Source organism: Cervus canadensis, chromosome 10 (genome assembly GCF_019320065.1).
Source record: "Cervus canadensis isolate Bull #8, Minnesota chromosome 10, ASM1932006v1, whole genome shotgun sequence".
In the NCBI taxonomy this organism is placed as follows: Eukaryota; Metazoa; Chordata; class Mammalia; order Artiodactyla; family Cervidae; genus Cervus; species Cervus canadensis.
In genome coordinates, this window is record NC_057395.1 from 29810371 (window position 1) to 29826660 (window position 16290).

The 16290-nt window shown below is 39.0% G+C and overlaps 1 protein-coding gene across 5 annotated transcripts in view; it reads left to right on the forward strand.

The window, feature by feature from the left end:
* The window catches only part of MCM10 (minichromosome maintenance 10 replication initiation factor), a 39041-nt gene that overhangs the window by 9153 nt on the left and 13598 nt on the right, over positions 1 to 16290 (forward strand). For all 5 annotated transcript variants that reach the window (XM_043479758.1, XM_043479757.1, XM_043479756.1 and 2 more), the window contains 12 exons: positions 145 to 316; positions 2355 to 2520; positions 4245 to 4412; positions 5661 to 5777; positions 7971 to 8170; positions 9656 to 9756; positions 10353 to 10463; positions 10551 to 10668; positions 12483 to 12711; positions 13692 to 13833; positions 14767 to 14885; positions 16130 to 16243. In XM_043479758.1, coding sequence (XP_043335693.1) covers positions 145 to 316; positions 2355 to 2520; positions 4245 to 4412; positions 5661 to 5777; positions 7971 to 8170; positions 9656 to 9756; positions 10353 to 10463; positions 10551 to 10668; positions 12483 to 12711; positions 13692 to 13833; positions 14767 to 14885; positions 16130 to 16243 — 1757 coding nt within the window. The remainder of the gene's footprint in view (positions 1 to 144; positions 317 to 2354; positions 2521 to 4244; positions 4413 to 5660; positions 5778 to 7970; positions 8171 to 9655; positions 9757 to 10352; positions 10464 to 10550; positions 10669 to 12482; positions 12712 to 13691; positions 13834 to 14766; positions 14886 to 16129; positions 16244 to 16290) is intronic.

Sequence of the window (16290 nt, forward strand, 5' to 3'; positions counted from 1 at the left end):
GGTTTGGGGGTAGTACAGAAATGATCCTGTGGGCTTCCGTTACTCTCTCAAGATTTGACATGTGTTGATTAAAAAAGAAACAATTCTAATAAAAAATGTTTAATTATCAGTGTGGTTTTTCTTTTTAATTTTTATATTTTCTAGAGCCCCAGTGTTCATCTTTGAAGATGACAAGTGTACTCTCCCAGCCACTCCGAACAACTCCTGGGAACAAGCCTGGTGGGATGACTAGGGATCAGAGTGCAGGGACACCCAGGAGCTCTGGGGAAGTGACTCAGGAAGTCTCTGTGGAGGCCTTCTCCGGCCTGAGGCTCAGGTCAGTAATTTTGACAGCCCTCTCTTTCACTCTGCTCGTAGGCCCCACAAGATGCCTCTTCCTCCTTCCTAGGGACTGAGCCTCCCAGAGTTAGTGTGTTTGTACCGCCGAGTCACATGAAACGCATAGCTCTTGTACTTGACCATACGAGGCCTTTGGCACTGTTTGACTCAGTATGTTTACATATGAATAAGGAAAGTTTTCTCTTGTTTGTGTAGAGAATAAAAGATACGTGTTCTTAAAAATGAAATCAATAAGTACTGTATTTAACCAGAAACTAGGAGGAACAGTGGTAGAGACTATTCTTAAATACCTAAAGGAATATACAGTTTAACTAGGATAGTAGTATCTTATAATTAATGTTACTAGAAATAACTGCTCTTTTGTATTGTTATGTGGAGAAATTAAGGTATTCAGGCAAAATATAAATGGGGAGTGGGAGAGAGGCTCGAGAGAGAGGATGTATATACACTTACAGCTGATTCACATTGTATAGCAGAAACTAACACTACATTGTAAAGCAATTATCCTCCAATTTGTAAAAAATAAAAATAGAAATACATCCCAGGATCAGTTCAGGGAAAACCTGGACTTCTAAGTCTTCTGTGTCTACTGCTTTGCACCTCTTGTTATTACTGCTCTTGAAGCCCTGGGCAGAGAGAACATCCTTACTGAAACCAGATTGCCTTTAATACTGTCTGAGTAGCCAAGTACAACCCCTCTAGAACACCTGAACCTTGTCAACCTAAACTAAAACTGCTAAGCTTTTAAATTGTATGTTATTGAGCAAGGGAAGAACAAGTGACTGCTGACATGCAGTAGAAGTTTATTGTAATAACTCCATGCTCTTCAAAATTGAGGGGGTGGGGAATCAATGTTTTAATTACATTTGAGACACAGTCTGAGGAATGGAATATAGTAAAAACTCACTGAGGGAACTTTAGGCTTCTTTTTCAACGTAAATGTGGCCCTCCTGAGATAATACTGCCTTTCCCAGTGGAAACACCCTAGAGATAATAAAGGTGGTGTTGATGCAAGTATTGCTATACATTTGAATTAAATGGAAGTAGATGAAGTTGAAACTAGTCAGCCAAAGCTTCTGTGGGGCCTACAAATTTAGGGGGTTGCAGAGTTATTTGAGTCTCTCTCATGATTGTTCTACCTGAACCTCAGAACCTGAAGATGCTCTGTAGGATCATAGCTTCATAGTAACCTGTTAACTCAGAAATCAAACAAAGAAAGGATTTTCCACTTATGTCAGTGTTTCCCTCCTGAATATTCTTTATTGTTGAGTTAGCCCTTGGAGTTTCTGTTCCAGAGAACTTCTGAAAGAGTCAAAAAGCTTGTTTTCTCCTGACTGCTTTCTCTCGTCCTAGAATATGTTATATGATCCAACATGAAACAGATTTTAATATTCAACTAGAGAAAAACATTTTGCAAATTTTATGAGTTTTAACCAGTCATTAGAAACAAGAGTATATTAATTGAAGCGTGAGTCAATTTTTTTAATTATGTGAAAAGGTTGGCTTTTAAAAAATCTAATTAGAAATAATAGAACTTAACGAAATTCTCACAGAATTGATGGAATTGAAATATCTTAATTTACCTAAGCAATTCATGATTTTGTATTAAAATCAAGAGATTATTTTTTAAAAGAATATTATATTAGCATTCATAAGAACTTAAATAATTTGTGATCTTTACTTTCTACATAAGTCCCAGTTCTTTATCCGTGGATAAGCAAACCTGGTCTTTAAAATTATCTCCTTTTGGGGAGGGAGCCGTACTGTGTAGCATGGGGATCTTAGTTCCCCAATAAGGGTGAAACTTGTGCCTCCTGCAGTGGGAGCGCAAAGTCTTAACCACTGAACCACCAGGGAAATTTTACCTGCTGAAAAAATATGTGCTTTGTACTAAGCCTCCCTGAGAACAGGTGCTTTAGAGATTTCTGTCCATAATATCTCTTCTAACCAATTTGCTATAGTGCCAGGTTATCTCTTAGAGTAATAATCTACCAATCGCTGGTGTCTTGACCCAGAAAGCCTCGAGTATCCTCCACAGAAATGAACAAGAAAATGATCGGCCGAAAACTTATCAGATTGTCTCAGCTCAAGGAAAAGATGGCAATTGAGAAGCTGGAAGAAATAGACTGGGTGACGTTTGGGGTTATATTGAAGAAAATCACTCCACAGAGTTCTAACAGTGTAAGCTATTTTATTAATCAGCTGTTTCATCACAGATTGGCAGAGATTCGTGTTCTTGATTTGTTACCCAGAGCCCATCCGTGTTTCATTTTGTAGTCATTGCAGTAAGTTCTCAAATTGCCACACCATCACCTGGTTGGTACCAGAGGGGGAGATATGTAAGGAAGGCCATACCTAAAGAAGGTCTAGTTGGACAGGTTTCTTGAGCTTTTTATTGTACACATCATTCTTACTCATTTTACTTGTTGTTTGGTGATGCCTGTGGATGCCCTACGACTCTGAATAATCCCCCTTGTGGAAGGGGAGCACGTCCTCAAAGACAATTTGGAGAGCCTTACTAGATGTAAGATGTGGGTCACAGAAGTCCTGATATTGCTGACCTGTGCCAGTACAGGATGGTACATTTCATTTGACAAATACTACAAGAGGTCTGATAAGTTTTAAAATCACAGTTGACTGAGGTATAACAAAAATTATTCTGTGGCCAAGTCAAAAAGCTGGATTCTAAGCCTCATTCTCCATTTATCAGCAGCCTTGTGGCATTAGGTAGCCCTTACTCTTTCTTTGAGGACCTCCATTTCCTTATCTGTAAAATGAAGGAATTGTCTTTTGATTATCTGAAAGGCTGTCTCTAAAATACTGCAGATTATCTTGTTCAAAACTAATTTTATCTTCCAGTTTTGATCTTGGCTAACCTTAACTTTTTTTATGAGCTCTGACACCAGGGATTGAGTTTCAGATTCTGAGTCCTGCTCTATCCCTGTTCTATCTCAGTAAGTGTGAACAAGGCTGGTTTTCATGTGATTAAGTTCATAATTGCATCACCACTGGCTATAATGCCATTGAAATAATTGGTGTGAAATTTATCTGAACTTCTCTAAGAATGGCATTGTATAAATCCTTGGAAGAATAATTATAATACTGGAGTTTAGGCAATAATTCACTATAACCTGTAGCCATACCCACTCTGGGATACCTCTGTGAAATAGTTTGATTCAGTTTTGTGTGAATTGCTTTCTTTTAAAAATCTATAAACATGGAAGTTGTTCCTATTATATGTGGCTAGCATTTTGAGTTTCTTGATATGTCATAGTATTTCCAAAATTTTAGAGTTAAATACAACCAGTTTTCTTTAAATGACACGGTTTTTCTTCTAAGCTAAGGGAAGATTTAGAAGCGCTGAACTGAAACTTCCTTATTAATATTAAAATAACATAATATTTATTAAATATACATCAGTAAATTTTTTATTGAAGTATAGTTGATTTACAGTGTTGTGTTTTAGGTGTACAGCAAAGTGATTTGCAAAGTGATTCAGCAAAGTGATTATACCTATGTAGATATGTTTCATGTTCTTTTCCATTGTGATTTATTACAGAATATTGAATATAGTCCCCTATGCTTTACAGTACTAGTCCTTATTGTCTAAAGATTTTATGTAATAGTTTGTGTCTGCTAATAACAAGTTTGAAGAAACACAGTTAACAAGAAAGCTATTTCTTTCTGAGGCTTGCCTTTCTTCGCCTTCATTTCTAAAATGAGAAGAGGCATACCAAAGCCTTGAGAAAGGATTAATTTATAATTAACAGACATTCTCATGATAACCTATTCAGAGTGGGTCATGCTTAGATATTTTCCACAGTAGAATACTTGGACTGTAAATGAAGACATTGTAACCCATTGTTCAAGATTTATTAAAGATAAGCATAAATGATTTGCTCCAGGGGAAAACATTTAGCATCTGGCGACTGAATGATCTTCGTGACCTGACGCGATGCGTGTCACTGTTCCTGTTTGGAGATGTTCACAGAGAACTCTGGAAGACTGAGCAGGGTTCCGTCATAGGGCTGCTCAATGCAAACCCCATGAAGCCCAAGGATGGTTCAGAGGAGGTAAGACTGTTTCCATGGGTTGGTTTGGTTTTTTTGTGGTCTTTATAACTTAGCTGAGTTCTATCAAAAACCTTTGTGCTGGTCTACCTCCAGGAAATAAGTCAAGCTTTTGTATTATTTTGACTCCATTTTACTGGCTTTTTGTTTGTCGTTCATTTCTTACCTTCCATCCAGTATTCTGAATTTCAGACTACGCTAGAGTATTTTATGACAATTTATTTCATTATATTTTTTCAAATTTGTTCCAAGCTTCCTGAAATTTATTTTTCAGTTCTTGGGCTCAGGTTCCCTTCCATCTCCTATAAATATCCTTGATAGCATCAGGAAGGAAGGGTTTATAGTTGAGGAGGGTTTGTTCCGTTTGTGAGTACAATCATAGCTGCAACTTACAAATTTTCATTTTTAATATGACTTTTCACTGTCTTAAGCAGCATTAGAGTTTGAGTTACTACCTACTGATTCTCTAGTAAATTGCAAACCTAGGTACAGTGTGAACACTAACAGTTTCTCCACAGAAGTTAACAAGCGGCTACTGCTGTTGTTATAGACACATTATTATATCAGGAGGAGTGAGCAACAAAGTTGTTGACATTCATTGCTTTCTTGAGAGAATAGCAACAAATCTTCATTTATTGGTTTGGAAGGTGTTTGGCCACAAGTAACAGAAAAGCTTCACTATAGTTCTTTGTAATGGTAGACACTGAGGTTTTTGTTTTTCTTGGATAATAAAAAATCCAGACATAGGCAGTGTAGTAATTCCTTGATACCAGGGCTGGTGTCCATGAGTCTCTCAGATTTCCCTCTTGGTCACAAGATGGCTTTGAAACCCTAGCCATCACATCTCCATTGAAGCCAGGAAGTCAGCCAGCCTCTTCACTCTGCTTTTATAGAAAAGCAGATTTCCTGGCTACCTTCCCTGCAGACTCCTACTTCAGTCTCATTGGCCAGAGTGGAGTCACATGACAATCACTAGCTGCAAAAAATGCTGGGAAAACTGGGAACCCACTCCATCACACGAGGCTGAGCATTAGGATTCTGATAGTAAAGACACAGGAGGGAACAGAGAACTAAATGTCTTCTCTCTCTCCCATTCTACAACTGTTTTACAGAGCACTGGCTTCAAATCCCAGGGCACTTATGAAAAGGATAAAAAGCCTAACTCATGCCAACTGTTATTATATCCGTTCTTGGCTGGTGAGGGGCCATACCTTTGTTTGATTTTAATTCCCATTACCTCTTTTTCTACAGATATGCTTGTCTATTGATCATCCTCAAAAGATCTTAATTATGGGGGAAGCTCTTGACCTGGGAACCTGTAAAGCAAAGAAAAAGAATGGAGAACCATGTACACAGATTGTGAATTTGGTAGGTTCCAGCTTTGTTGGGGTGGTTTTTGCTAAAGAAAGAAGCTAATAGGAATACATTTTAGGCACTTTACTGGTAATGACCTATTTGGAACTGAGTTTCCTACATAATAGGAAGCATCAAAGTGAGAAAGTAGAATGTGTGGTTAATAATGGCCAGTTTAAAAAGCTGAGAGTGGGGGAAGGATTTAACCTGTTAGGAAACTGATCTTTTATTACCAGCTGATTGGGAAGTATAAGACAGAATTTTAATTTGCCCTCAATTCTTTCTAGTGCTGAAGATCAAACACTAATGACGAAATACACTGCAACCTTATTTTAGCCAGTACATAACTGTATTCTACCTTTTATTAGAACTCTCTTTTTTGAAAAGTAAATAAACATTGTACTGAGATAGAATGCACATACCAGACCATTCAGTTTTGAAGTGCACAATCTAGTGATTTTTAATGTATTCACAGGGTTGTGCAATCATCTCCACCAGGTAATTTCAGAACATTTTCAGTCCACTTCTAAAAACCCATACCCACTAACAGTAATTCTCCATTCCCCTTCTTCTCCAGTCCTGGCAACTACTCATCTACTTTCTGTCTATAGATTTGCCTGTTCTAGACAATTCATACAGTGGAATTGTATAATGTACAGCCTTTTGTATCTAGCTTCTTTGGACTTAAAATAATGTTTAAGATTCATCTGTGCTATGCTCATGCTACAAAGCCTTTTATCAGCACTTCATTCCTTTTGGTATTTGAATAATACTCCATTGTATGGATAGACTACACTCAGTTTATCCATTGGTTGATAGACACTTAGGTGGTTTTCATGTCTGACTGTTATGGATAATGCTGCTGTCAACATGTATATACAGGTTTTTATGTGGATGTCCATTTCAGTTCCTTTAACTATATACCTGGAGTGGAATTGCTGGATCTGTATTTAGGTTTTTGAGGAACCACCAAACTGGTTTCCCAGGTGGCTTTTACAGTCTCCCTAGCAGTATGTGAGGGTTCTAGTTTCTCTAACACTTTGTTACTGTCTGTCTTTGAGTACAACCATCCAAGTGGATGTGAAGTGGTACTTAGAGCTCTTTGAAAGGACTAGATAATAGGTTCTGGTTTTATCTCTTTTTATTTCACTCATAGCTGTCTAACAGATGAACTAGTGAGCAGGAAATAGGGAGGAAGGATACAGTTGAAAAGAGGTCTCAGGGGAAATGTACCTGGCAGATCACAAGAGCTGGACCATTAAACCTCCATTGTCAGCATCTCTTAAATTTCACCCAGTTCAACAATACTTCACAGTTTTTCTTTGCTCCTTTCACTGTAAGAGTAGCATTTATCTGAAAGTCAACCAGAGAGACAGAAAGGAAACTGATCCTGTTGAGGTAAAATTCACATTATGTATAGTTAACCATTTACATCAGTAATATTTAGTGTATTCACTTTATTGTGCAACCACCAGCTTCAGGTTTCAAAATCTTTTCATCACCCCATTGAAAAACACCCCCTAGCAATTAAGTAACCATTTCCCTGATGACCTGTAATCTGTTTTCTATCTCTGTGGATATATGCCATAAAAGGAATCATACAACGTGGGACCTTTGTGTCTGACTTCTTTCATTTGGCATAACATTTTCAAGGTTCATCCTAGAAACGGACTTTATTTCCATTGTAGAAAGAGGACAAAGGCAGTGGAAAGTACCACTTTTTCTTGTACCCGAATAGTGTGTTCAGAGTTTAGTCCCCTTAACTTTTTTTTCTTAATTTTTATTGAGTGTGGTTGATTTATAATGTTGTGTTAGTTTCATATGTTAGTATACAACAAAGTGAATTAGTTATATATATACTTACACCCACTCTTTCTTAGATTCCTTTCCCATATAGGCCATTACAGAGTACTGAATAGAGTTCCCTGTACTATAGAGTAGGTCCTTACTAGTTATATATTTTATATATCATAGTGTGTGTGTATGAATCCCAATCTTCCAATTTATCAACCCCACTCCACCCCCTTACCTAGAGGATGAACTTCTAAGTTGCTTCTTAGCTGTGGATAGAGAATGATCTCAGAAGTTAGCCAGGAGGGTTTTGCCCACAGAATAGCTCTCTGAGGCTGGGAGAAAGGAGTTGTGTCCATTAACATTGTCCCCGGCCTGTTGCCCTAATGTTGATAAAGCTGCTCTTTCTCTTCACAGAACGACTGTGAGTACTGTCAGTATCACATCCAGGCCCAGTACAAGAGGCTTAGCGCCAGGCGAGCTGACTTGCAGTCCACCTTCTCTGGAGGCCGCATTCCAAAGAAGTTTGCTCGCAAAGGCATCAGCCTGAAAGAACGGCTGTGTCAGGATGGTTTTTACTACGGAGGCGTTTCTTCAGCCTCATATGCAGCCTCAATGTAAGACATTCTCAGAGCTTCTTTGAGGGCTGGGGTCTTCATTTAAGAGTAAACCCAGGACTTTTAGGACTCCATGCTTCCACTGCAGAGGGCATGAGTTGCATCCCTGATTGGGGAAGTTCTGCATGCTGTGCTGTGTGGCCAAAAAGGAAAAAATAATAAACACAGTGGTTGTACATTTTTGTCCCAGTCCTCGAAGGTTTGTACAGGTTTTATCTTTTATAACATGCTACCTAAAACAATGTAGCAGAGGAGAAGAGACCCAAAACAAGGTTACTTCATTCCTGGGAAGAGAAGAAAACACTTAGAAAGAGGAGAAACTGAGTCGGGCTATCCTGGTCTTTAACGGGGAGCCCACACTTCCTCTTTGGCTTCTAATGTGAATAGTCCAACTTTGTCAGGACTGATTGGCCACTGAAAGTGTTCATTATAGTGTTGACATCCTTGAAATCATTTCCATCGTGACTGTGAGTGTGAAGTTGTAGATCTCAGAGAACCCACAGTGAACTTAGTGAATGAATATGCAGAGAAACCTCACAGGGGGAGGGGGGTACTGCTGAAGCCGGCACTCCTGGGGATCTCAGCCTGTCCCTAGAGTCCCTGAGTAGGTGATTGATGGCCTGTCACCTGACTCTCTAAAATACATTTGAGGCAGGAATTTGGCTCAAGGGAGCTACAGTTGGTCCAAGAATAAAACAGATTTTGTCTTCAATCCAAGAGACACTGGGCTAGAGGACTCTCACTTCCTGTCTTATTTTGTAATATCAACATTTTTAAGATTTAAAATAATGTCTATTTTAGCAAATTGCAAAAGGCAATACACATAACATTTTTTTAAAACGTATGTGCAATTTAGCCAAAAGGAGACAATAAAAACCATTTATAATCCCACCATCTAGATAACTTAGTTTTGGTATGTATGGTTTGGGGGGGACATTTCCCATAAGTATAAATTTTTAAGAGTATAAAATGAAGTCATAGTATGCCTATAATTTGCAATGTTCTTCTTTCCCATAAAAATAATGAATTTTTCTTTGTGGAATATTCACTTAACGGCATTATTTTTAGTGGCTACATAGTATTCTTTTACATGGCTCTGATAATTTAAATAATCCCCTATGGATAAACATTTTTAGTATTTCTGACTTTTAACAATACAAAGCTTCCATTAATATCCTAAATTTTTGCATAGGTCTTACATAAATCCTAGACTTCTTGATAAGTCCTAGTCTTGATCAAAGTGTTGGCATATTTTTATTTCTTTTGCCAATTTACTTTTCCAGAATGGCCTTCAAGCAAGTTTGTAGGTTGCCTGTCTTAGGTCTGTGACATAATGCACACACCAGTTATGGGTGGGACCATGGTATTAACTACAGTCTACTTAAAAGGAGCTTTGAGAAACATTGACATTTTGTAACAACTACTTTTCTGCCTTCTTTACCTTATAGAGCATTGACTTGCAGTGGTTTTCATTTTCCTTTTCAGTGCAGCCGCTGTTGCACCTAAAAAGAAGATTCAAACCACTCTGACTAACCTGGTGGTTAAGGGCACAGACTTGATTCTTCAGGAAACTCAACAAAAACTAGGTAAGTTTGTTTCTTTCTCCATCTTAAATTTTTAGTCTTCAGGATTGAAAACAGTTAGTTCCTAACTCTAAATTATACTGAGTGATGTGGCCTAAACTAAAAGAACCCAGCTTCTTTGGCAGCATCTTAAGCAACAGCATATTAATCTTAGCTGTGTCTTAGGTTTTTAAAACATCTTAATGTATCTGGATCTAATAGTGTCCAGCACTAGAATCAGTTATTGTCAACTTCCTGTCTTTCACTAAAACAGATCCAGGTCAGAGAATGCCACCTCTACTCTGTCCTTGGGGCTCTGTTTTATAACAGCAGTCAAAGTCTAGCATGGACCCTTTCCTGTAGTGCATAATCCAGAAATAGTGTGTGAAATGACCCCTCAGATAATAGTATTGTAATCATGCTTTAAAAGTAAGATATTTGTCTTACCTTTGCAGTCCTACTGGTCTGATATTAGAGGTTAAGGTTTCTCTTTTCTCTTGATATTCCATCTACTTCATTTACAAATGAAAAAATTATGAAAGCAGAGTTTAAAAAGGAAAAAGACACATGACAGAAAATAGACTGAATTTTGAATCCTCTAAACCTGATATATATTTCAGGAATGCCCCAGAAGAGCTTGTCTTGTTCTGAGGAATTCAGGGAATTGATGGACTTGCCTACATCTGGAGCCAGAAACCTGAAACATCATTTAGCCAAAGCCAAGTCATCAGGTAGAGTCAGCCTGCACCTGCTCTAGTGTCCACACCTGAGACCCTGCCCCCTCTCAGAACTTCCTCAGCCTGTGGCTTGTGTTTTAGGGATCGTGGGAAGCCAGAAACCTGCTTTCCAGTCTATCTCAGCATCAGCCCTCTTGAAGCAACAGAAGCGGCATATGTTAGAGATGCGGAAAAAGAAATCAGAAGAAATACAGAAACGGTAGGAGCCACAGGTTTAATATTCCCTGTTTAGATTGCTCATCTCATGAATTCTGGGGCTGTCCTAATAGATTTCAGAAATGTGACTTTGGATTTGAGGTGGTTGGCCACCTTTTCAACTTTAAAAGTTTTTAAAAAATAATTTTAGCATACCTTTTAAAGTTATAAAGCATTTAAAGGTAAGTATTTCTGACTGATGCTAGTGAATCCTGAGACCAGATACTACAGGCTGTAGTAATTAATGTCACTGTAGGAAAGAGAAAGTAATGACATACAAAGACAGTTTTGTTAAAAAGGGAAGTAGACTTTGGCCAGTTTGCCACCTGTTTCTCAGTTTTGCCAGTTAGGTTTGTTAATTACAGTCTCAGCCAGTGCATGGCTTCTGCATTTGTTCAGGTCAGTGATAAAATTGAGACACCGAGAGTGGAGAGTCATTTGAGAGGCAAAATCAAGTGGAAATGGGTATGGAAAGTAAAAGAATCAAAGACTCTTGAACTCCAGTTTTCTGAATGGTAGTAAAAGCTACTGTCTACAGGCACCCGGTGTATGCTGACCACCATGCCTTACACTGTACACACATCACATTGATCCTTACCATAATCTGTGAAATGTTATTGTCCTTGTTTTGTGACTAATGTAACTGAAGACCAGAGAGCTAGTAGATGGTGGAGCCAAGTTTAAACTCACACCTACTCCAGTGTCGAACCATTGCTGTCCCAGACCTGGGCTCTTGCAGAGTATGTGGTTCCATGGAGGGGAAAGGTCTATTACGAGTCAAGAAGAGATGCTTTGGAAAAATAGGGGAACAGATTTGGCCTCAGGCAGGTTAGTTTGAGGTCCTGGTAGGCTATCTATAGCAGTATTCATCAGGGGCCTACAGATGACATGAATGTATATGTAGATACATGGACATATGTGGACCTTGTGGGGAGTGGAAAGTACCTGTCAGTTTAAAGGCAGTATGGTTTAAAGTTTTTCAAAGTTTTCCTGGCCAGACATAACTTGTCTTTGGGCAGCATCTGGTAGGCAGTTTGCAAACTCAGCCTGGAACTTACAGGAGTGGGGATAATATGGTAGTGAAAAGAAGACTGGCTCAGGATTACCTGGTACTGGTCCTCAGCCTGTAACTTAATGGGCAGTGGGGTCTTGGGCCTCAGTTTCTTCATCTCTACAATGAAAGGTTTGGACAAATGATTTCTGACCTTTGTTGTTTTTACATAGCCCTTGAAGCCACATAAGAAGGGATGGGAGGGAGATTCAAGAAGGAGGAGATATATTATACAGCAAAAACTAACACAACATTGTAAAACAACTATACTAGAAAAATAAAATATCATCTTAAAACTAAAAGCCCATATATAAAATAATCAGTGTGAATTATATTAATAGCACCCTTCTTTTATGACTTCCAAATATATCGTGTGTGTTACCTCATCCTAGTAGAATAAACAAAATACACAGATTCAGTGAGTTCCTGAAGCATCTCAGCTAACCAGAGGGCTCAGAATATAGTCCACAGCTCACCTTCAGGGCTGAAGATGCTCCATATACCGACCCCACTTAGAAAGCCAATTGATAAAATTAGTAATCAGTTCTAAATTGGTGAAACAATTTGCATTTATTCAGTGAAAAATCAGCTAACTGAAGAATTAGTGACGCTAGTTTTGTTTTTACTATGCGCTAATCTAAATAACCAAGGATGGAAAATTATCTTACTGACGACTACTTATCAGCTGGTGGCCTGCCCGCGGTCTCCCAGCCTGTGTGGTTTTGTGCTTGTGTGCATAGTTTGTGACTGCCTTTTTCTTTATAAAGCTTTTTGCAAAGCTCCAGTGAAATCAAGAGCCTAGCTGTGCCATCCTCTTCTCAGCAGCCCCCTTGTCGATCTCCACCAACGGGGGCTAAATTCCCCAAGATGAAAGGAACCCCAACTGCACAGATGCCCAAGCTTGGAAGAGGCATCTCAGAAGGAGATGATGTCCTCTTTTTTGATGAGTCACCACCACCAAGACCAAAACTGAGTGCCTTAGCAGAAGCCAAAAAGGTAACTGGCATCTGTTTCCTTCACCACTTGGGTTTGTATTCTGTGAGACATAGCTGGTGCTTCAAACTTAATATACCTGTGACCAGAAAAGAGTTACCTCATACCTATTTATTGATCATGATAATTAGAGTCAAAGGAATTTTAACTGATAATTTGTACCAACAATGCCATTAATTTAATCCAAGAAAACTAGCCACTGTCTCCACATTATTTCTTGTCAGGCTGTGGGAGATAACATGGAAGAACTCTTATGTAGAAGCCCAGTCTGTAGACAGCTAAAAGCTAAGTTGCTCTGGTTGAAGTGGCAGTTGGGGGTGGTCAGAACCTCTCCTCTTCCTGAGTCACTGAGCCCCCGACCTGAACCTATCTTCTCTGTCCTAGTTAGCAGCTAGAATCACATGAAGAGCAAAGGCTAGCTGCAAGGCAAGCCACCTTCAGTAATAATAATAGCAGTTACACACCTATGTTACTATTATTCTGTGTCTGTGATTTGTGCATACATACTATTTACTGTGTACAAGTACATGCTTGGCTTGCGTTATCTCGTTTTATCCTTACAACTGCAGCCCTAAAAGATAGGGTTGTCATCTGTCATCTTCATTTTACAAATGTAGAAACTGAAGCTGAACAATTAAGTCAGGTTATAAACTAGTAAGTGACAGACTTGGAATTCTATCTTTTTTCTGTCCTGAAACAAACTTCTAAAATGTTTATGTGGTTCCTTTATGGATCTAAAAGCTTACAGACTATCTGAAGTTAAAAAATAAACTGAGATTTGGTTTGCTAACTTAGAGACCTGTCTTTCCTTCTTTGAAGTTTTAATAATTATGTTAATAATGCTAAGTAAAATGAAGATAGATTTTGCTAATGTATGTTTGAGAACTGCCAGAATTCACTGGTTAATCACTGGAAAGGGATACAGAGCTACAGACACCTATCTTATTTAGATTTTTATCTCCCTCTCTTTTCTGTTTTCCTAGTTAGCTGCTATAACCAAATTAAGGTCAAAAGGCCAGATTCTTACAAAAACAGACCCAAATAGCATTAAGAAGCTAAAGGAACCCCAGGATGTCCTGGAAGTGAAGGAACGTGTAGAAAAGAACAGCACATTTTCTCCTCAAGGTACTGCAAATGGGAAGCTGTCCAGTGGGAAAGAGACACTACTTATAGAGGAAACATTCCAAAACACAATCAGCCTGAAGACTGAAAGTTGCTCAGTCGTGTCCTACTCTTTGTGCCCCCATGGACTATACAGTCCAGGGAATTCTCCAGGCCAGAATACTGGAGTGGGTAGCCTTTCCCTTCTCTAGGGGATCTTCCCAACCCAGGGATCGAACCCAGGTCTCCCACACTGCAGGCAGATTCTCTACCAGCTGAGCCACAAGGGAAGCCCAATACTGAGAGTGGGTAGCCTATCCCTTCTCCAGCGGATCTTCCCAACCCAGGAATCGAATTGGGGTCTCCCACATTGCAGGCAGATTCTTTACCAACTGAGCTGTCAGGGAAGCCCTCGACATCAAAAGTCATTATTTTTTTTCCACTTTTCCTCTATGGAGAGTACCTCAGTAAAATTTCTGCAGCTGGAACTGATTGTTTTTTATAATCACATTGAATTAAAGTGAGATTATGTACAATTTAAAATCTTGAGATTACTAATTGGATCTTTGCACCTATATGTTAGTATAAAGATTTACTTTGCTTTAAAGGAGCAGACCTTATTTTAAATTGCCCTGTTTTAATTTTTAAAACTGAAGCTGACAGTTGTCACTTTAACCTCAATTTGTAGATAGGAATTTTGTTGTTGTTACCTCTTTTCATAATTGGCCCTTATTTTAAGGTGAAAAAGAGATTATAATTTAGTGATCAAACCTGCCATCCCCTCCCTCCATTCTAGATTGTACTTCTCAATTCACTTCTTCCAAGAGCCTCCAGGGGAGGTAAATTCAGTTTGAAGGGTCTTACGGCGGGGAACACAGAGCTGGGGGAAGCTGAGTTGGTGAGGCACACTGACTCTCTGCAGTTCCTCTGACAGCTCACACTTTCATTCTGCTCTAGCTGAGGATGAATTGGAGCCTGCCAAGAAAAAAAGGAGAGAACAACTTGCCTACATGGAATCTGAGGAATTTCAGACAATTCTAAAAGCAAAATCGAAGCACACGGGGATTTTAAAAGAGGTAAGAAAGAGCCCAGAAGGTCACAGGTAACAGAGCTATCCTCTGACTCGGGTGTTCTGTCATGGGACTCAGAATTTGTTCCTGTAACCTCAGCTGAGACATTAGTTGTATGTTTGTTTGTTTCAATTTATTTTGAAGAACAGGAATATTGCTAATATATTTTAGCTTTGCCTTTGTTGCTTTGAAGAGTATCATTCAACATTATTTAAATTGACTTTGGTATTAAAGTGTTTCAGTCCATATTTTATAATAACTATATTGTATAAAAATATCAAGTTACTGTGTTGTACAAGATATCAAAGCAGAGTTGTCCCTCCATAACCATAGGATTTGTCCGGTTGCACTTTAGGAATAGTCAGTGTATATTAAAACCATGCACAAGTATTGTAGGGTTGTATATAAATAAAGCTATTAGGTTCAAAAGTTCCAATAGGTTTTCCATCAACGTCGATGCCCTGTAGAACATTCAGAACATCCTTTGATGTATGAGGTACTGTTGGCGTGCACTGTAGAAGGTGTAGCGTTTGTGGTCCCTGTCAGTAGCCGGGGTAGTGGTCACTGAGATAACACAAAAAGTGTTACAGCAGATTTTTTAAATGTCCCTTATTTACTGCCAATATGCCAAATGATCTACCTTTCTTTTGGTTAATAAAGGACTAAGGAGACAATTAAATATTTTTCTACTGGACTCGAGACTTAGGAGAGGAGCTCAAGCAGACCCTGAAATACTATAGAGCCAAATTCCCTGGCACTTTATGCCTTGTTCAGCTGTGCTGACTTGAAATGTGACCACATTCTGTCATGAATAGCTCTCTGCCCTCACACCTTCTACACATTGTTCCAGACAAGCAGGGATTGCTCCTGCCAAGTGCTTGGTCTGAAGAATAGAATCAAACAGATGGGGTGCCATCACTGGGGAGGCATCCAGCACCTCCCATAAACTAGTCTATGTTGGAACAATGGAAACAATTCCCTTCTGGGGCACACTTGAGCTCGTGGCACTGCTAATCATGTCAGTAGTTTAAATTTGTATTTAGCATCTTACACATCACCAAATGCTTTCATGCCTTCTATTTGTCCATTAAGGGCTTATTTCTACTTACCATCTTTTGGGTTGCAGTTCATTGAGCCATGTGTTCATACAGTTAGCTTGTTTCTTCAGGTCTGATTTGATTATTATTAAACAACTGCCTGAGTCTATATCAGATTTGGTTCAAGGTCTTCTGGGTATCATGTCACTCCAGGCCGAGGCTGAGCTGCAGGAACGCTATTTTGAGCCTCTGGTGAAAAAAGAACAAATGGAAGAAAAGATGAGGAACACCCGGGAAGTAAAATGTCGAGTTGTGACATGCAAGACGGTGAGTGCAGGAGACAGCTCTCCCTATGGCCTGTCTGTGGGCTCTGT